This window comes from Tenrec ecaudatus, chromosome 2 (genome assembly GCF_050624435.1).
Source record: "Tenrec ecaudatus isolate mTenEca1 chromosome 2, mTenEca1.hap1, whole genome shotgun sequence".
In the NCBI taxonomy this organism is placed as follows: Eukaryota; Metazoa; Chordata; class Mammalia; order Afrosoricida; family Tenrecidae; genus Tenrec; species Tenrec ecaudatus.
This window is the reverse complement of record NC_134531.1, coordinates 115,021,357-115,042,723: the sequence shown is the minus strand read 5'-3', so window position 1 is coordinate 115,042,723 and position 21,367 is coordinate 115,021,357. Positions and strand designations below refer to the sequence as shown.

The following is a 21,367-nucleotide window of genomic DNA, read 5'->3' as shown; positions in this document are numbered from 1 at the left end:
ATCCGCTGATGGGCACATCTCTTCTCTTGATCCTAGTGTGAGCAGTCCCACCTCGTGAGAGAGCATGAGGACGTCCAGGAGCGAACGGCGCTTCGGTATGAGGAGCGCGTCACAGAACTCCACAGTGTCATTGCAGAGCTCAGTAAGAAGATCGACCGCTTGCAGGGCACCGCCATCAGGTAACGGGGCGCCAGGGCCCGAGTGGCTTTCCCCCGCGCTGTGTCACCACATGGGCCTGAGAGTTCATGTGGCCCTTCTGAGATTATAAGGCTGTTCTGTTTGTATCGGACACCTTTAAACGTTTAAGAAGTACTTTCTCTGTTTTGTTAACCATGAGATTTCACCTTCACTAGCCTGCTCTGACATTGGTCTGTATAGTAACTCAGGGAAGCAGACGGGGGGGGGGGGGGGGGGAAATAGACCACTTTACTGATGACTGTAGACTTTGGGAGTTGAGTCCTTTCTTAGCCAGTTCTAAATGGAGCGCCCTTCTGTCTTGAAGACCAGCATACCTCTTGCCCCTCCCTTTCCCCCAATAGGTCTGATCTAGATGTGCTAAGTACTACATGGCTCCTCTAATGATTTTGAGAGATTTGTGGATGCAGCTAATAACTAAGTATTACGTAGGCTTCTAGATAATCTCATTGTATTTTGAGCTTATCTCAAGTTGCTTTACCAACATCGGTTTATCCTCTTACCTGACTCCTAAGGACACAAAGTTTGTCATTCATCATTTCACTAGTGAAAACACCGAGTATTACAAGGAGGCTTTGATACTACTCTTAGCAGAAGGCAAGAGTCCTGAAAATCTCTGCCTTTACTTAATTTTCCATCTACAAAAGTGACTGGCAGGCTCTGAGAAAATAATTTGATCTTTCCTCAAAAAGTGAAGCATGGGATTTTACCATATGATCCAGCAGTGCCACTCCTACTTATCTTCCCCAAAGAATTGAAAGCAGGAGCACAAGCAGATACTTGCACACCCCGTTCCCAGCAGCATGATTCATAGGTGCCAAAAGATGGGAGCAGTCTCACTGTCCCATCAACTGTTGAGCAAAATGTGGCCCGTGCACACAATGGGACTCTGCTCAGGTACAAAGAGAAATGAAGCCCTGCTTCGTGCTACCACATGGACCAACCTTGAAGGTATTAGGGTGACCAGCCACTGCTACTGAACATGTGGATCAGAGATTCCGTAGGAGAATCCTGATCAAAAGAGGAAACATGCAGAACAGAAGCTATAATTCTGCGGACACCCTGGAACCATAAAGGTTCGGTGAACCCCTGAGATTATTGCCCTGAGATCATCTTTAAACTCAAACCACATAGCCCTGAAGGCTTCCTAAAGTCAAACTGCCATTCAGCTTCACCAGTAAAACATGCCTTCCCTGGAGCATGATGCTCTTTTCCCTAAGGTCTGCGTGGGACCAGCCTGACAAGGGCAACTCGGAAGATTAGCTCGGAAGATCCGGGCCGTGAATTGATATTAACTGGGGAAGAGCAACTCAGAAAAGGAGATCTGAGAATGAATGTGAAGACTGAAAAATGCCATTCATTAGTGTCACTGAATTGTGTAAGTGGGAACAATTGAATCAGTGTATGTTTTTGCTCTTATATATCTTTATTAACAAAATAAATTATAAATCCTGTTTAAAATGTTCTTTCCCATGGAAAAAAATTGCGGCAGTTAAAAAGGACAATCTATGTTAGACGCTAGATTATAATGCTTCCTAAGAGTTAGAATGTGATATCCAATTATTTGATTTAAACCCTGTGTATAAAGCAATAGCAGTTTTTGAGAAATTAAGACTTCCACACATTACTATGTGTGGAATAAGTCGGTTATGAAAGGACACATGTTGTATGACTCCGCTAATATGAACTATGTAGAACAGAGACCAAACATGATTCATGATTACCCAGGGTGGAAGGGAGGGGGGCAAAGAGCCATTGCTTTAGGGGACACCAAGCTGCTGTAAGGTGACGGAAATGTTTGCAAGTGGATAGTGGTGATGGTTATACAACATGATGAATGCATTTAATGTCACTGAATTGTTTCTGTGAAAACATGGTGAAATGGCAAATTATATATATATATATATATATATATATATATATAAATAATTTTTACCACAATAACAAAAAGAAAGGGCAGGATAAGAAGTAGGTGCCCAAAAACTCTAGTTTTGTACACAAGTATTCATATTTCGACCCATTGCCTTCAAGTCTACTCTGACTCACAGAGATGCTCTTATACAGAATATGGTAGAACTTCTCTCACGGACTTTCAAGGGTGTAATATTTATGGAAGGGGAGACTGCACCCCTTGTCAGGCACCTGTTGGGTTTGAACCATTGACCTTTCAGTTAGCAGCTGAGCATGCTTATATTTAAGAAGAGAGAAATGCTAGAAACCAAAATATTACTAATAATCACCGATATGTGGTGATTTCTGTTTCCTTAACTTGAACTCCCACATAAAATATACATGAGGAGGAGGGGCTGTGAGTGGCTAGGCTGCTGCCCGCCTTGTCGACCCATCCCTAAATCTCCAGGGCACAGGGCTTGGTTGGTGGATTTGCCAATGCTGAGGGGGGACGCTGGCTTTGAGCGACTGGCTGAGCAGGGATGAGACGTTCATCTTCCTGGCTGAGCTCAGGGAACAGCCCTGAGGAAAGTACTTGGTGGCCCCACCTTTCTAGAGAAAGGGTGTTTTGTGCAGAACGGGTGTGTTTGCACATGCCACAATGGTAACAGGCAGCAACTTTTCAGTTCATCCTCCAAGTCCTGGGTCAGAGGAAACTCTGGGCGCATTTTGTTCCGGCCCTGGGAGTAACAGCATTGACAGGGCCTCTATGTATTGTTCTGTGTGTGTGGAAGGGAGACGGAGCAAAACTGTGGAAAATGTGCACTGAGCTGGAGCCACACAATAAACTTCATGTTCTAATTTGGAACCTCAGGGCTTTAAGATTGTTACCTGGCCTTCAGAGAGACTGGGGTAAAGGTGCATGCATGATACAGAAATTTTAGCCTAAAGACATGGTTCTTGCAGCCATAAAGGAATCTGACTCAGGGCATACCGTATATACTCAAGTATAAGCCGACCAGAATATCAGCCGAGGAACTTAATTTTACCACAAAAATTTGCATGAAAAATGTGCTGGAAAAACTCGGCTTATACACAAGTATATACAGTAGGCAAATTTGTCTTTTCCATTAAAACATAGTGCTCTTTTAAACACTTGAGAAGGTAAATGCAAATTGGTGCAGTGAATTGTGAGAGCAAAAAGCATCACACCTCACCTGGAAAACTCAATTTCCAGATGTTTACATTGAATGTAATGGCTAAATTCCACGTTAAAATACAGTGAGCATCTTAACTACAGACATTTATTGGTGCTTTATATTTAAAGGAGGTTACATCTGTGCAGATGTCCCACTTGTTTCTGCCAGGTTTCATTATGTCAGTGAGCTAACCCCTCCTCCAGTGGCCTCCCTGAAAGGCTGGAGGATGCTCAGATGTGTGGGCCAGCTAGACAAGGGTCTTCTTGTCCTTTGTCATTTGAGCTACAGTGGCTAAGGCATCTCACTAGCCACCAGGACTCCAGGAAATTAGTTTGGCCTCAGGGCCTGAGAGACTGGGTAGGCCCAATACAATAGGCACCAGCCAGCCTTGGATGAATTAAAACTGCCCTCAGGTCCAGGGTGTAGAGTGTTAATTATCACTCTATCAAGTGCAATACTGTTATTTTACAGAATCTCTTTGACTTTCAATCTGGGTCTGAACTAGTAATTTATTACAGAAGGTAGAAAAATCGTTAACAAGGGAATGGTCTTCATAGCTGTGACACACCCACACCCAAGCAGTAATGATTATTTCCAAATGACAAGCTCATAGTGTGGAATTTTTAATCTCAGGTCATAATCCTGAGGAGTCTATGCCTTCTGCTTCAGTTTCTTAGCCACATGACTAATGCCAAGAATCAGATACTACAGGCTGCTGAATCCCAGTGTCAGCTGAATTCACGGCCACCTTAGGTCTCTTTCAAGGTGCCATAGTTGTTGCGGTTGAGCTACCAACCTCAAGGTCAGCAGTTCAGAACCGCCAGCCACTCTCAGGGAAAAAGATGAGGCTTTCTTTTCCTCTGAAGAGTTACAGTCTCAAAAACCTACAGGGACAGTTCTATACCTGTGTAACTGTCACTTTTGTTAACACACATACAACCACAGAATAAATATATATAGTGTTATATGTGTATAAGTATATAAAATATACTATATATTTTTAAAATCAGGACTCAGAAGCCTCCCTCACTCCCATCTCATGCTCATTCATTTTAATTGCTAAATAGTATTCCAAAGTACTGAAATTTTTAAATGCATTTTCTTATTGATGAATATTTGAATTGTTTGTGCTTTTTCTCTTAATAAAAAATGCTGTTGTGAAAAATAAAAGAAAATGTAGTTCTTAATATCACTTGACTGTTGAAATCAACTTAGACTTGGTTATTGAATTGGATAAGATACCTGAGTAGTGATCAAAATGATTTGGCTTACAGGGAGGGTACTCAGTGGTGTTTCTGTTATAAACAGGCAATCTACTAAAGTCTTACTTGATGTTTATAGTTAAAATTAAACAAACAAATAACTGGTTTAGTGAACTTGGCTTTCTACCATCATTGAGAATCATGGTCTCTTACCAGTTCCCCTACCTGACCAAGTTCACAGATTCAGATCCTTTCAAATGAAGGGGAAGATGCATACAACCCTGCCACAAATGGGTAGAGTAAACCTCTAGCCACTTGTAAGCGTGACTGGCTGTCTAGTGGGGAAGAAATAACCATGTTCTAGGGTCACTCTTAGACACTTGCTCTGAGTTTAATCAGTCCCTAGAGACCCAAAATGCCACTGATGTCTACCAAGCAGAATGGGGAACCAAGGAAAGGGTAGGTGACAAAGTGGCATTTTGGCCTCGGTCCATCCCAGTGAGCCTAATTATAACACTATCTGGGGGTAACATTTTTCTCTGCCCTGGGAATCTGATAACTATTCCCAACCAGCATCTGGTTTCTTATAAGTAGAATATCGGATTCATGGGAATCATGGCTACCGTCTGCATGGGCTCTTTTTTTTTTTTTTTTTGCTTATTTATGTTGCTTTTGTCACAACAAAAGTCATCAAGTGGCTTCTGCCCCGCGACCCTGTAAAACCTTTAGAATTGAGTCAACGGGAATCTTCACAGGACCAGATTGCTAGGCATTTCTCTGTGAAGCTGCTGGCAGATTCAAACCACCAACCTTTTCATTTGCAGCCAGGGGCTTAACCATTATGCCACTGGGCCTCCTGGCTTACTAACATACACGTGTGTCATTTCTTTTTCTTCTCAGTTTTCTTTATGGCTTTATATAAGGTTAAACCAACCCCACTGCTATGGAGTCAGTACTGATGCCTATTGACCCTATAGAACAGGATAGGACTAATCCACCTGTGATTTTTCCAAAACCATAATTCTTTATGGAGTAGCTAGCTTGTCTGTCTCTCTTAGAGTGGCTGGTGGTTTCAAACTGCTGACCTTGTAGCTCACAGACCAACCACTGCGCCACCAGGGTTCCTTTGTATGGAGTTAGTTGGTTTATAAATTACAAAATTATCGTTTACTGGTAAGGTTATAAGCTATCTAAGTGGTTTTGTCATTGACATGGTAGACGTGTGGAAATCACCTCTCAGTGGATGGATGCAAAGACCAATGATGCTCTGAGTCTCCCATCTAGGGAAAAGATGAACCCACTTGTATTTGAGCCAAGGATCCAGAAGCACAGTCCATTGCCATTGCCATTTAGACGGTTTAATGAGAGCAGAGGGTGCTTCTGGGTGCTAAGTAGCCAAAGGCAGTAGACAGTGATGGACATTTTCTGGCACTTGGTCTGCACCTACCCCTCTATTTAATCTTCCCAGAATCAAAGGAGCCGGGTCCTTCCAGACCTTCCTCGCAGCTGGGCTCTAGCTACAGACAGGCTCCACCAGAGAGAGACACTTGCCGGGGTTTGAAAGGCAGAGAGAGGTAGGAACCATCATCCTTCAGGTCACCACAGACAGTGGTGGCCATTAGGCCCTGTGGTGACTGGCTAGGCATGCCCTCCTCCTCCCTGCTCTTCTCCGCCCTCCCAGCAGTTTGCAAGTGTGAAATGCCTTCATCAAGTCCTTTCCACCTAGCAATACCCAGGAGTGCTTTCTCCTCCCTGACCTCTGACTCACGCCCAGTCTCCTGGAAGCAAACAATCAGCATTGTGTCTGTGTTCTTCTAAAACTTCATTCATGAATATGTTCAACCAGTTGAGTCACGTGGCACCCTGTGTTCCAGTCTGTGCTTTTTCGCTTCTCTGGATGCAATATGAGAAGTTTTCTTGTCGGTTCCGCCCCTCTTAGAGCTCCTCTGCCTTGGGAGATTATATCTTGGGCTGGGGGAAAGGAAGGGACTCAGAAGCTCACTGGGGATCTGGAAGGAAGGTGTCAAGCAGATGAGATGGTTTTCCTTTCTCATAAATTACACTGCCGCCTCAACCTTTGCGCCAGCTCTCCCCAGGAGCCCAATTAAGCCCACTGCTATCGAGTCTCTGACCCTGATAGTTTGCCAAAACTTTTTATTATGGAAATCACCAGTAGCTTCTTATCCAAAAATTCCCATGGCCTTTTCTTGTTACAGGGTCTTTTCTAGAGCACTTGCCCGAAGCCAGCCCCCTTACCTCTTCCTGTGTTGTTTTCACCTTAGGACCCATCTTCTTTGCCTGAATGGATCCTCAGCATTGGCTCTTGCCCGTGAGGCTCTTCTGCATGCCTCTCACCTTGAATGGAAGGTGTCCTAAGCCCGGGCCCTCCTAACTGTGGGATCTCGGGCAGGGCACTTGACCTGTGTGCTGCAGCTGCCCTTTCTGTTGCTGCTGCCCCACCAGCAGTGCAAACAGGCCGTCTTTATCTCCAAGCACAACATCTTGGTCTGATTAACTTGGGCCTACGAAGTAATAAGTGCCTATCAGATCAGTTGCTGTGGAGTCACCTCTGACTCAGTCACTGTGTCAGCATGGAACTGGTTTCCGTAGAGTGCTCAGTAGTTGCCTTTCTGGGAGCAGATCGCAGAGCACCAGGTGTTACTGTCAAGGGAACTCTGAGTCGACCTGCGCCCTCCAGTTTATCAGTCCGCAGTTGAATGGGTTAACTGTGCGCCCCACCGTCAGACTCCCAGTGCGGTGTGTGGATGTGTCAGAAGACCTACATACATACTTGTGTATACATATATTTACTTACATGAGGGGGACTTTAAAATGTCTGGGAAAATACCATTATCTTTCAAGTCTATTTTTCCATGAACTTTTTAGTCTCGTGAGTGAGAGAGAGAGAGAGAGAGAGTGTGTGTGTGTGTGTGTGTGTGTGTGTGTGTGTGTTTCCCTAATTATAAACCTAAACCATATAAAATAAAACTCAGTGCCATTGAGTCAATTCTGAATCACAGCAGCCCAAAATATAAGACTTCTCAAGGCTGTAAATCTTTTTGGGAATACACCGCCACATCTTTGTACCATAGAATGGCTGGTGGGTTTGAACCACAAATCTTGCCGTTAGCAACCCATTGCCTAGTCTCAGTGTCACCAACAGTCCTCAATTGTACACCTACTCCACACTTATTGGCTAGTTCATTCACCATCATTTTACAGTTACAACAACAGTAAAAAAAAATCAGACTTAAAAATCATTTTATTGGGGGCTCTCACAGCTCTTATAACATTCCATACATTAATTGTATGAAACATATTTGTACATGTTGCCATCATCATTTCCTAAACATTTACTTTCTATTTGAGCCCTTGGTATCAGCTCCTCTTTTAAAACCTGACTACTTTGTGCATTAACAACGCTCCTGGCGGCGATGAATGCCAAGGTGCAGGGCGAGAGTAACCCGACTATGGGGTAGAACTATGAGTCCACTTGGCTGGACCATGATGCTCAATGATTTGGTAATTATGTAATGGTGTAACCTGGCAGTTACTTAATGAACTTTTGGCAGTTTTATAATAATGTGATCCATTTATGAAATGATGTCCTGCATTTTTGCATAATGCTTATTTTCTCATATCAGAATCTAATCATAATCAATATGACCAAGATATTAACACAAAAATGAGTGTTATTCAAAAATGGAGGATAGCCACATCAGATCATAACTACCAAACTACTGGGAATCATGACTCAGGCAAATGACACATGATCTTAGCCAGTGCAGCCGATGTCGCCCTTGTCTCACACCTGGCATTCAGACTACATTAGCAGTGTGCAAGTGTATTTTGTGCTTTGGTCAAAATGTGACGTGTTGGGTCATCAGAGTCGATAACTGGAGTAGGCATGCGCGCTTTCATACTGTCCCCGTCTTATTGTTGCTGTTGAGTGCCCGCCTCCTAGCAGCCTCAACCGATGGCTGGCCTGTGTCCGACGACGAAACAGTGCCTGCTCCTGAGCCACCCTCACAGTTATTCTTACGTGTGAGCTCCTCGTTGCTGCCATTGTGTCACACAAGGATCTTTCTCTTTCTTCCACTGTCCTTCAACTTTCCCAAGCTTGGTGTCCTTCTCCAGGGACTGGTCTCTCCTGAGAACATGTCCAAGTTCATGAGATGAAGTCTCACCATCCTTCCCTCTAAGGAAACACTCTTGCCATACGACTTCCACGACAGATTTCTTTGTTCTTTTGGAAGTCCGTGGTACTTTCTTTTTTGTTTTTCAACAGCACCAGAATTTAAATACAAAGGGGTACCCCAAAAAACCTGATGTTCATTTTTTTTTTTAATGTGAGGGGACTAGTGCATTTGGAGTTCATCCCACCAGGTCAGATACTGTTAATCAAGCTTTCCTATTTAGAGGTTCTGAATAGATTGCATAACAGTGCACGACAAAAAAAGACTGATTGTGGCAGATGGAGGACTGGTTTTGCCACCACGACAATACACCTGCTCGCGCAGCCATCTCAGCGTGCCAGTTTTGAGCAAAAAACAGCATGCCTCTCTTGCCCCGAGCACCTGACCTCACTCCATGCAACTTCTTGTTTCTGCGAATGAAGAGGGACATGAGAGGACGTTTTAACAACATAGAAGAACTGAAGAAAAAAACAAGGGAGGTGCTTTCAGTCATCCAAACAGATGAGTTTTAAAATGTTTCCAAGAATGGAATCACAGATTTGACAAATGTGTTAAGTGTAATGGAGAGTACTTTGAAGGTGATAAGGTTGTTTTGTTAAAAAAAAAATTAAATGCCTAGTTTTGAGAGGAAAATCCATGTGGGGGGAGGTACCCCCTCATACAACCATCATTCTTCAGTCTTTCTTATTCACTGCCCAAGTTTCACATGTATATGAGGTGATTGAAAATACCATGGCTCGGGTCTGGTGGACCCTAGTCCTCAACATAACATCTTTGGTTTCTGGTACCTTAAAGAGGTCTCCTAGGAACCCTGGTAGCTTAGTGTTTATGCATTGGGCTGCTAACTGCAACATCAGCAGTTCAAAACCACCAGCTACAGTTCAAAACCATGGGGCTTTCTACTCCCACAAAGAGTTACAGTCTTGGAAACTCACTGGGGCAGTTCTAGCCTGTCTTACAGGATTGCTGTGAGTCAGCAATGACTTGATAGCAGGGGATGAAAGGTCTTGTGCAGCAGATTTGCCCAATATAATGCTTCTTGTATAGTGTACATTAAATCCTTGTTCATTATTTAGATTTTTTAAAAATTTGGATCCTATCGCTCTCAGTGAAAACCAGCACTAGATTGACAAGGATAAATTCTTCTATGCTTGGAGAGCATTTCAACATCCCAGTAGTTCAATTATTCACTAAACGACTGACTGATGAGTCAGATCTTTCTATGAGCTACATGGAAAAACAAGAGGAAATAAAATTCTAAGAAGACCTGTACTCCACTCATCACTTGTTTCCTGCTGTAGATCTTCTGAGAGTCCTGAAAGGAATAATTTTTCTTCTTACTGTGAGTGAGATTGCTATAAAACTTGTTTATTCTTTAGAAAAGAAAAACAAAAGACATCCATTTCCAGGCAAGCATCTGTTTAAGTGTAAGAATGGTCGAGTGTAGTTCAACACAATCAACAGACCAGGTAGGTTAGGTTGGCTGCCCACAGTTAACTGATGATTGCCAAGGTGTACCGATATCCACCCAGAATCTGCCCAGATGATTCCAGTTCATCGAGAAGGGCATGCATGTGTACCCCAAAATAAAATTAAAATGCTACAAATAACAAATTCACTGTCAGTAAGTCTAATCTAGCTCATAGCAGCCCTCTTGGCCAGAGTAGACCTGCCCCCATGGGTTTCTGATGCCGTCAAGCTGTGTCGGAGCAGAAGGCCTCCTCCTCACATCAGCGTGGCTCACAGCTACGCTGGGGACAGAGTAGAGCTGCCTCTGTCCGCTGCCAGACTGTAAGTCTTGACATTGTCAAAAGGCTAAGGTGTCACTTTTAGGATTAGGGAGCACCTGACTCAAACCAGAGGATTATTTTCAGTCCTCTCATGTGCGTGTAAAAGCTAGGTGGTGAGTAAGGGAGACTGAATAAGAATTGATGTTATTTAAATGATGATGTTGGCAGAATTGACCATATTGTGGTCTTACAAAAGAATGAGAGCTTGCTTTATATGCTTTGGACATGCCATCAGGGAGAGACCAGTCCCTGGAAAAGAACATCATCCTTTGTGAAAGAGGATCAGCAAAACAGAGGGATATTTTTACTCAACGGCCCACTGGCAATTTAAAAGCTTTTATGCGATAGCCCATAACCCAGGATTAAAGATAGATAACTGCTTTTTGCAGTCTACCCCCAGCAATCTTTCCAGTTCCCCCGCCCACCCCGGGGTGGGGTATTGCCTACTTTGGGAAACACTGACAGCGACACACTGACTACCACAATGTGCTCAAACCTAGGAAAGTCAGTGTGTGTGACACAGGCCTCTGCAGTGGTCAGGGAGCCAGAACCCGCTCAGTGGCACCCCACGACAGCAAGACCAGCTCTTCCCACGATGTTGGGTAACCTTGCCTCGGAGCCTCGCTTGGCCTCTCTGTAAAGTGAAAGTCTGTCCGTGAGCTCTTTCCCCAGCTAGTCACAGCACTATTATTGTTTCGCTAAATAGAGCAACAAGGCAGCACTTCACAAATGCTTCTCCATAAGTGCAATAAATGACCATGTAGAACACTGCAAGATGATCCTTTATGTTATAGCGCGAGCTATCCCAGGACCTGTGATTCCGATTAAGAAACTACCGCTAGAGCACATAATTATTCACAGTCATCAAAGCTTTGCGTCTCTGGTTTAAAATGGCCACGTGTGGGCCCTTTCCACTTTGTCTTCCTTTCTGCCATCAGCATTAGCAGGTGGTGTTCTTTTAGAAGCCACCCCACCCCCAAAAGAAGCTATCACTTGACAGGAGGTAGCTATGTGCATAAGAAGAGAAGGGACCGCTCCAGTCACTCTGAGGGGAGGCTGATACCTGGTCAGCCAGCCCTCTTCCAAGCAGCCACCACACACAGATTTGTCTTTGTCAAAACTGCCTGTAGAGGGTTTCCCCCTCTGTGTCCCATCATTCTTGATGGATGATAGAGGACTCCCATGTGTCTGTCAGGTTCGGATTCTGCGATGCCAAGGTGTCCCTCCGTGAGAGAACGAGCTTTGTTGGAGCCTCAGTCGGAGGAACGGTGTGGGTGGGCAGCAAGGTCAAGATGAAAACGCAACCCTGTGGGGTTTGGTCAAAGTCAGGGGGACGACCAACACATTTGAGTCGACTTTCTAACGTTTAGATTAGGGTAGTTTAACCTTTGTCTGCCTCGTTCCTGGTGGCCCAGAACTGCTCCCCGGGCTTTTGCAAGGTGCCTCTTCACCTCTGATGACTGTTTGCTGGCCTGTGTTGCTTTTGTTGCCTCTCCTTCGGGAGCCTGAGGTTTCTCGCCAGCTGTTTCCTCTGTTCAAAGTATGTCCTCCCACCTACCTCGTCTCCTCTTGAGAGCATGCCTTCCACCAAGGCTCCCCATCCAACTTGCAACCTTGGAGTCATCTGGGCACCTGGTCAGCTTTATCTTACATTCAGGTCCTGGGGATTCCGCCTCCTGACTAGCTCTTGAACCTACCTCCTTCTCACGACCCACTTTCCCTTCTGCAATTACGTAATCGTGGGCAAGGCACTGGAGGAAGGCCTTGTGCTCATTTCTTGTCTGGAGTTCCGTAGCCAGTGCTGTTGTTCTTCCCTGAACCCTTTTTTCCCACAGCCACAAGACTAAATGACAGTCTGAATCCATTTCTCTGTCGAGATTGTAGGTGGCCTACCCATGGCTTCAGCATTCAAGCGTCTTAGCAGAAGAGTACCCTTGTTCTTGAGGCCCCTGAGTGCTCCTCCAGCCCATTTTCCCATCCCATGCCCCACCTGTGCTTCAGCCATATGGAGCCACTTACGCTTACGTCGTTCCATACATTCACAAGTTTGCGCCTTTGCATGTACCCTTCCACCCTGCAAACCCAAAGAAGCAAGCCCACTGCCATCCAGTCGGTGCTGACGCATAGCCACTCAATAGGACAGGGTAGGACTGCCCCTATGGGTTTCTCAGATAGTAACTCTTTGGGGGAGTAGAAAGCCCCAACTTTCTCCCAAGGAGCTGCTGATGTTTCCAAACTGCTAACATTTGAGATCACAGCCCAACAGGTAACCACTCTGCCACCTGGGCTCCCATCTGCCATGCAGACCCGTCTAAAAGCTACTTGCTTTGTGACTGACCTTGATATGCTTCATTGAGGAATTCCTCCCTGGCCACTCTCTCCCAGCCACCCCAGATGCCACCCCCTGTGTACACCACAGCATCTTTCCCAGTTCCGAGTGCATTGTGAACACATTTGTTTCCCGAAAGACAGAATCCAGCTGGCCTTTGCTTTGCTCTCCTTGCTTTGGTCTTTACATCTTTTGAGTGGAGAACCTTCATTTGAGTTTCATGCCAGTGAGAGCCTTCTGTAAGATGGCATTTCGAACGAGCCCTGATTCTCCTTCAGACTGTTCTGCCCTCCTGAGGGAATGTTTCCCATCATCAACAGCTGCCCTCTCCCACCTCTTCCCTATTCATCATTGGCAAAGTACATCCCTGCAATCCCTAGACAGAATTCCGAACAAAGCAGGAGCCTTGGCAGGCACTCTGTGTTTTGGACCCTGCCAGACCAGGAGGGTTTAGGTGGTTATTCAAGGTTGTACAAATGCATTCACATCGGAGAAAAAGCAGCGGCATTCATCATTCGCCTTCCTGGCTGTAAAACATTTTCTGCTAGGCCGAAGCTGATTACGTTGGCCATACAGCAGAGGTAATTTATGCAGCATACACACAGTCCCCTGTTAAGTAAAATCAGTTTTAAGTCCTGATTGAAAAGAGAGCTGATGTATCCCAGCACAAACAATTACCCTCTAGACCAAAAAGGTGACTCTTAAGAATACTTTTTAATTGTTTTTGTTCCTAAGGCTAATTACTGTTGACTTTTGCAGATGTCTAATAATTAACTTATTCATAGAACATTAACCTATATATTTTTCTTTTGCCACTCCCATTCCAATTTATATTTTGTGTAGCTGGCAGCTTTCTGTCTGTGTTAAAGTCCTCCTAGAGTTCTGAACCGTTTTTAGTAAAAACACTGTAGAAAGCAAGGACTAAGCTGAATCACTCCGGCGGGAGGCCAGTGATTTCTTAAGAGAACCAAGAACTCCCGAATGTTCTCCCCATTCCTCCCATTTAGAGGTTCTTCTGCCCAGTTTCAAGTGGCACTTGCTCTTCCCCAGCCCCAGGGATCTCACCACTCACCATCTTGGTCTACCCCAAACCCAGGCCGGAGACTTGCTGTCCCTGTGGTTGGTGACAGTCTACAGAGAGTGCCAAGATGGGAGGTTTTCTTTGCGCCCTAGATTTTTTTCACTGACGTCTTCCCCGCGGGGGCCGAGCAGATACCAGTGAGCTTCCCGACCCCGCAATTAAATCCCCCAGCTGCTTTCTCCTCTGGCTCACTCGTAAAATAAATATTTCAAAGCGGGTTAATTTTTGCCTTCTCTCTGCCCAGTGTGGGTAGTGGTACTGCAGGCAGGGGGAATGTGTGCTCTGAGAAACAGGCAGCAGTTCTACATACTAAAGTACCATTCAGAAAGCCCGAGATTAGCAGCTCTAGGGAGGCGTGAGTGGGTCCGGTCCGTGTGTGAAAATGGAATGTAGCTGCACTTCAGTGTTAGCCTTCTGTTGCAAATGCAGATTGAAGGTGTTCTGTCTTTCACTGCTTCCAGATTTGTCCACACCTCTCCCCCATGCACGTGGGGCAGGGAGTGTGGTCGTTTTTAGACCGAGCCCCAGTGTCTGGGAGGATGCGGCCAGGCTTGCACGGAGGCAGATTGGGGGTGCCCGTATCTCTGAATGCTCCCGCAAGCGAAAGCCTCCCAGTGGGGCCTGCCAGGGATGGCGTGTACAAATCCTGAACATCACTCTTATTTTGTGTTTGTTTTTTCTCATTGCAGTCTCAGCGCTAGGAGTTTGATTGGTTCTTTTCATTTCATGATTTCCTTTAGCAAATAAATCTGATTTCTTAAAGAAATCTTAGAAGGGAAAACCGTTTCCAGTAGATAAATAGATGACTCCTGTTCAGTATATAGATCAGCATGAACACACAGAAGCAACCTTTTGGTTGTACACACTGACCAGTGGAAGGATGTGGCCATCCACTGGGCCTGTCAGGAATCCTGGTCTTCGTGTCTTGGGGGAAGATTTCAATGCGTCTTTTCTCTGAATGTCTCCTTGTCCACAAGAAAGACATTCTTGATAGATGTGTCTTACGTGCTCTCTCAATGGTGACTGGCTGCCCATTTTCCTCAGGGAGGAAGATGAGTATTCCGAACTGCGGTCAGAACTCAGCCAGAGCCAACATGAGGTCAACGAAGACTCTCGAAGCATGGACCAAGACCAGACGTCTGTCTCCATCCCCGAAAACCAGTCCACGATGGTCACTGCCGACATGGGTGAGTCTGCCTTCCATTGCCACTGAGCCAGAGTTTTAGAAGTGTGATGTAGCCTGTATTAAAATGTGTATTTCAAAGAGTCAGATGAGTAGATTAGTGCATCTTCACTCAAGTCTCTGAGTGGAACTGGAGAGCTAAATTACACTTCTGTCTAGCTCTGTCTACCTCCACTGGAGAATTCCAGAAACAAGGGACTAGTTCAGAAGGAACCACAGTATTCCAACGACCGTAAAAGCTGAGCGGAAATGGAGAGAATGCCTGAGATGGAGGGGTGGCAGCCCACTGCAGTGAAAGAAGGAGTTTGTTTAGCAACTCTTGGGTAAGAAAGAAAAGTTCAAAATGATTCCAACACATTGATCCTGAATGACTAAGGATTGATCATAGTCCTTTTAGCAAAGAGGCTGGATTAAGAAATGAGTTGAGAAATAGTCTTGCTTGAGACTGAGGAGAAATGTGCATGCGGAATAGCTGGTATAGTGTGTTTACGTAACAAGTCACAGCCCGGGAGTGAGTTTTGACATCACATGAAAAACGAGAATTAAACTGGACAGGAAAAGTAAGGTGACCGTGTTTTTTCATGCGACGGCTCTGTGTACGTATGAACTAGAGAGCCAAATAAGATGTTCCACCTGTGAGTTTCAGTCAGGTGTTTCCAAACCACCAATCCAGCCGGAAATACCTACCTGGATCTTTGGAGAGAGATTCTCCTTGAGGAGACAAGCCAGGAAGTCCGCTCAAGCTAGCCAGAGCACTCTGGTTTTAAAGGCCTGGAGTCAGAAAGAGGAGAAGCAGCGTGGTTGAGGACATATTTCCATGTCGGGCAGCCCTAGAAGAGTATGTTTAGTTCCATTTTCATGGACCTTACAGTTCAGTTGGGAAAAGAAACTTTACTCAAGTACTACGTATATTTGTGGGAACCCTCACTTTGAACGTGTGTGTGCACACACACTCACACACGCATGCACACACTGCCTCCCTCCCTGGCTCCAGCCCTTCGGCTTATCTCGCCAATTTTGCACCTTGTCTATATCCATCTGCTTTTCCGTTTCTCGGCATTAAGGAGCGTAGTAGCAAGACAGTGTGTTAAAGGGACTTGGTTCAGAATGGTCCCAGGAAGATGTCAAGCCTTGATATTTCAGATGAGATCCAGAGAAGGTGTTCGGCCAGGGTTGGGAAGTGAGGTGTAAAAGTAAACAGAAAAATTAATAGGTGTAGAGACGGCATAAAATAGACCAAAGGTACTGATGAGTTTGAAGCAGACGGTGAGGCAGGAAGCGGGAGTTTACATAGTGGATGGACCAGTGGTTCAGCCACCAAAATGAGAGCTTGGCAAAAGGACCAGGTTGTTTGCTTTAACAGTTGCCGGGCTCTGTCAGTAGAGATACTGTATGTAGGTTTGGTCATGTGTGGGCGTGAGTTTGAGGTCGTCCAGAGATGTCCCTGGAGATACTTGGCAAGTCGTAGGTGTACAGAGAAGGTGGCAAGAGGAGAGGGCTGTCTGGGCCGCAGAAAAGCAGCTGGAGGTCCCCGCTGGTCACTATCGGTGGCCGGTCACCGCAGCCGTGAGTGCAGCTCTGGAGTGGGAAGTGGCGCGAGCCCGCGCTTCAGTGCTTGTGGCTGCCAGCCACTGAGAAGACTCAACAGGTCCTCGGGCAGGAATGCCGCTCGCCTCAGAAAACCATCTTGTCAGCACCAGGTGGTGCCAGTCCCCGTGCTGGTTCTGTCATGGCTCTGTATTTTTTCCATTTCTATCACGTGGAAATTTTACATTTATTTAAAGATATGTATGTTTATGACTGGCTCTCCCACTAAATGCCATTGGGCAGATACATGTTTGTTTTATCTACTAATATATCATCAGAGCTTACCACAGTGCCTGGCACATATGTAGTATGCGTTCAAAAAATAGTTGTGGGAATAGACAACTGATCAATCAGCCAACCTACCAGTCGATCAGCCAAAGATGTAGGAAGGAAATGGGAAAGGCAGAGAATGAATGAAAAAGAGCATCAGAAATGGCAGTGTGATTGCTGCCAAGGCCAAGTAGAACCAAGTTTGTGGAGCTGCGTTCTGACTCCAGAATCAGCCAGACAGAAGTGCATTGAAGAATGAAGGTGCCGCTGCAGGTTTCAGTGTGGACCTGCCCCCTCAAACTCACCCGGCCCGGACCCTGGGCGTACGTTCTAGCACACAGCTGGCTGCAGCAGTCCAGCCGTGGTCCAAAGTCCCACACTCTGACTTCACACCAGCGTCAGGGTTCGCTTAACAATAGCAGCCTAGGTGCTGCGCAGGCCAGGATTTGGATAATCCGGTTCAACAGCACAGCCGTGTTTGCACATCGAAGAGGCTCAGATACTGGAGTAGCAATGACTGCTGCCTAGGAGCCCTCCGTTCTTTGGAGGATGAAGATAAGTAAAGCGAGACGTGACCGTGGAGGGAGGCCGACCACAGAAAGCACAGAGGGGTCCCCTAATGACAGCCTCAGGCCAGGGCTTGAGAAAGGCAGGTAAACAGAAGCCTCTGGGGGTGTCCCAGAAGGGGAAGAGGAGAGTGTTCAGGAAGAGCCTCCCCCACCCCACACACGTGCACACACACCAGGTCCCCTAGGAAGGCAGTCACCTGGAGACAGCTACAGCAGGGAGAGTTCATTAAGGCTGCAGCAGAGTGCAGTCAATGTTCTTAATCGGAACTGGACGTCTGCCTTTCCTTATTCGTTTGCCATTTTCCAATTAAATTGCTTCAAGGGGGGATAAAGCTTCCATATATAAACACCATTATAGGAAATCATTACAAAGCAGCCATTTCATTGTGGTCGCTATATTTGCAAGCCTGCATTTGGAAGCCAGAGGTTTCCTTGGGTTGGATTTTGCATGCGAAGTTTGCTACAGTGTATTGGCTGATCTCCACGTAAAGATAACAAAACAAGCTGCCCCAGTGAGCATCGGACTACTAACCAACCACAAGGTTAGCAGTTCAAGCACAACAGTCTTTCTGAAGGAAAAAAGTTGAGGCCGTCTAGTCCCATGAAGATTACTGCAGAAACCCTATGAGTCACAATTGATTTGATGGCAGTGGGTTTGGTTTGGTTTTTGGTATTCACATCCTCAAAGAGAGCTTTTTTTTCTTCTTCTTCCAAACTACTCAGCAGAATTAAGTGGAACCTTCAGTGAGCTGGCTCTTGGGCAGTGTTGGCAGGACCTAGAGGAGCAAACCAACAACTTAGAAAGTCCTGTGACTCACCTAAAGGAGTCCTGATAGCATAGTCCTTAGAGCATGGTGGTGTATGCATCGGGTTGCTAACCACAAAGTTGGCAGTTCAAGCTCACTAGCTGTACTTTAAGAGAAGGATGAGGTTGTCCTCATGCAGATTCATAGACTAATTATTTAAATTTATGATCTGTGAATTATATGCCAATAAATGTTTTTATTTAATTCACAGCTTTGGAAACACTAAGGAGCAATTCTGCTCTGCCCTATAGGGTCCATTTAAATTGGAATCACCTCCGTGGCAGTAGATATCAGGGCCATTCGAAAGCAGGCTGGATAGAATACCTACCACGCTTTGCTGACTTCCTCTGTGTCTAGTAATTATATGTGTCCTCACATTTAATACTTGACCTTTGAAGAAGGCCCTGTTAGTTTCATCTCCAAAATCAGGATAACAAAGTTCAGAGAGGGTGGATAACTTATTCAAGGGCAAACAGCTAGGAGTTGTTGCTGCCAAGTGTTTCAGCAGGTGGCTTTGCCTTTACACTCCCCTGCCTAGCTGGTAACACGTGCCCAGGGTTGGTGTTGCTGGGCTTACTGCAATCCTTTGAGGTCTGTAGTGCTGAGGGGGAATTTAGGGAGCAGCTGTGTGAGCACAAACACCTGGCTTAAGAGCAGTGCGTTTGTAGTTAAATGACATTTTGCAGATCTCTATAGTAGAAACAACACGTGTAGACCAAATTACTCTGGATGTTGCAACAGAGCAGAGCACAGATGTATGCACCATGGGCCCATTGCAGCACACGTGTCAGGGCATGTTTAGTGCCCTCGCCAGCAGGCTGTTTCCCAACTCTGTTATTCGAACAGTAAAACTTGTCCGGAGCAGTCATTTGTAAAGCAAACAAAATCTCTAGTTGAATGACCCTTTCCAGTAGTCTTTTAAGTCCTCTCCTGGTTTTCAGGGAGAAATTCTTCTTTGGAATGGAGCCATGCTGAACTAGTCCACCCTCAGGTTGACAAAGAAAGCCTCAGATTCCTTGGTTACTGGTGAGAGAGATTTGTCCCTCAGTACAAGTCGTTTTTTGGAGGACTACCAAGGAAGGATTTGTACATGAAACCTGGCTTTTTGGCACAGCTATGACTAGAAAATATGTTTAACATGAAAGCCAGGTTTTCCTGGCTTAGTGGCTCATGAGACTTAGTGGCTTCAGGAAAAGGTGCTTAAATGTGTCAAGTAGTCACTCACAGAGGTGTGGGAGAAAAATCAGGACAAGAAAGTGGAGTCCAGTCTTCAAAAAAAAAAAAACCATTCCTGTAGACTTTTCAAAAAACAATTCCTGTAAACAAAAGACAAGGCAACCCACTCCTGGCTTTCAGCTCAGAGGAGGTCTAGGTGCAGCTGTCTCTGGCTCTCTTGCCTCTAGGTTGGTATCATCCAGCCCAGTCCGCCATGCCACCCAAGTTTAATCCCAACAAGATCATAGTTACATACCTGCGGTACTCCAGTGAGGAAGTTGATCCACATCTCTCCTGACCCCCAGATCAGTCCCCTAGGTATATCTGTGCCTCTCTCTCAAAAAAAAGTGTGTGTATATATATATACATCATATATATATATGTGTGTGTGTGTGTGTGTATGTATATGATGACATTGTCAAGACTGGAAGGATCTAATGATGACAGTGAAACTGAGTAATCAGAAGACCCTTCATGCTCTCACCATATTTAAGAATACCCACAGTACTTTGTATCTGCCCTGATCATCAAAGCTCTCAAGCACCCCCAGAAAGAGGACGATGCAGAAAAATATTAAAGACAATGTAAATATTAGTTTGGGTGAGATTGTCAACATTGCCTGACAGATGTGGCACCATTCTTTAGCCGGAGACTCTTTAGAACCATTAAATAGATCCTGGGGACAACTTAGTCTGTGGGCTGCAATGCTGATGGTCTCCACCCTATGACATCAACAGTGGTGTGGAAGAATGCCCAGCTAGATCGCTGAGAACAGCAAAGGATCTTTCCCATCTTTTGTTCATTTCCCATCTTTTGGTGGCTGCTATAAATGATCCAGGTTTCCTTCTCAGAACTCTCTTTTATTAGTGTAAAATAAGTTAACAGATTTTTAATGTTGCTCTTGTACCCTATCACTTTGCAGAATCTTTTAATTAGTTCCAATAATTTTCTCACAAAGTCTTGGGGATTTTCTCTGTATAGAATCTTATTATCTGCAAATGGAGAGTTTTACTTCTTTGGCACTTTAGATGCCTTTAATTTCCCTTTTGTCTCTGATAGCTCTGGCTAAGACTCCCAGCACAATATTAAATAAAAGTGGTGATAATATGCATCCTGTCTGCTTCTCATTCTCAAGGGGAAGTAATACCAATAGTAATGTTAAGCTATTGATATTTTTTGTTGTTGTTAAATACCGTTAATTTTGCTGAATAATTTACCTTCTGTTCTTGTTTTGTTGGATGTGCTTCTCAGGAATGGTGTCAGATTTTATCAAATGCCTTCTTTGAGTTGACTGATGTGATCATGTGATGCTTTTCCTTTATATGATGGATTATGTTGAATGTTTTGCTGAAATTGAACTAACTTTGCATATGCAGTATGAATCCCATTTGGTCAGGCTTGTTTGTGTTGATATGTTATTGTGTTGTGTTCTATTGGCGAGGCTTTAGTTGAGAATTTTTGCATCTATGTTCATGAAGGATATTGGTCTATGCTTTTATTTTTTGGCAATATCCTTGCCTGATTTTGTTATCAGGGTTATTCTCACTTCATAAAATGAATTCTGAAATGTCCTATCCTTTCCTATTCTGTGTACTAGTTTAAGTAGAATTTGTGTCAGCTCTCCTCTGAATCTTTGGTAGAATTCACCAGTGCAGCTGTCAGGGCCCTGAAATGGACTTTTTTAATAACTGGGTGGTTTGTTGTTTTTTTTAACAGCCTGACCAATTTCTTCTGTTGTTTACTGTTCATAGTCTGTACATCAGTCCTTGTTGGTTTAGCTAAGTAGTGTTTCTAGAAATGGGTTCATTTCTCCTAAGTTGGACTTCAGTTCTTCCTAGTATTCTGTTGTTATCCT

General features: G+C 44.9%; 1 protein-coding gene across 1 annotated transcript in view; it reads left to right on the top strand.

Moving 5' to 3' along the window:
• MCC (MCC regulator of Wnt signaling pathway) overlaps positions 1-21,367 on the top strand; it is a 316,952-nt gene that overhangs the window by 194,267 nt on the left and 101,318 nt on the right. The window contains exons 3-4 of the mRNA XM_075541396.1: positions 37-179; positions 14,927-15,069. Coding sequence (XP_075397511.1) covers positions 37-179; positions 14,927-15,069 — 286 coding nt within the window. The remainder of the gene's footprint in view (positions 1-36; positions 180-14,926; positions 15,070-21,367) is intronic.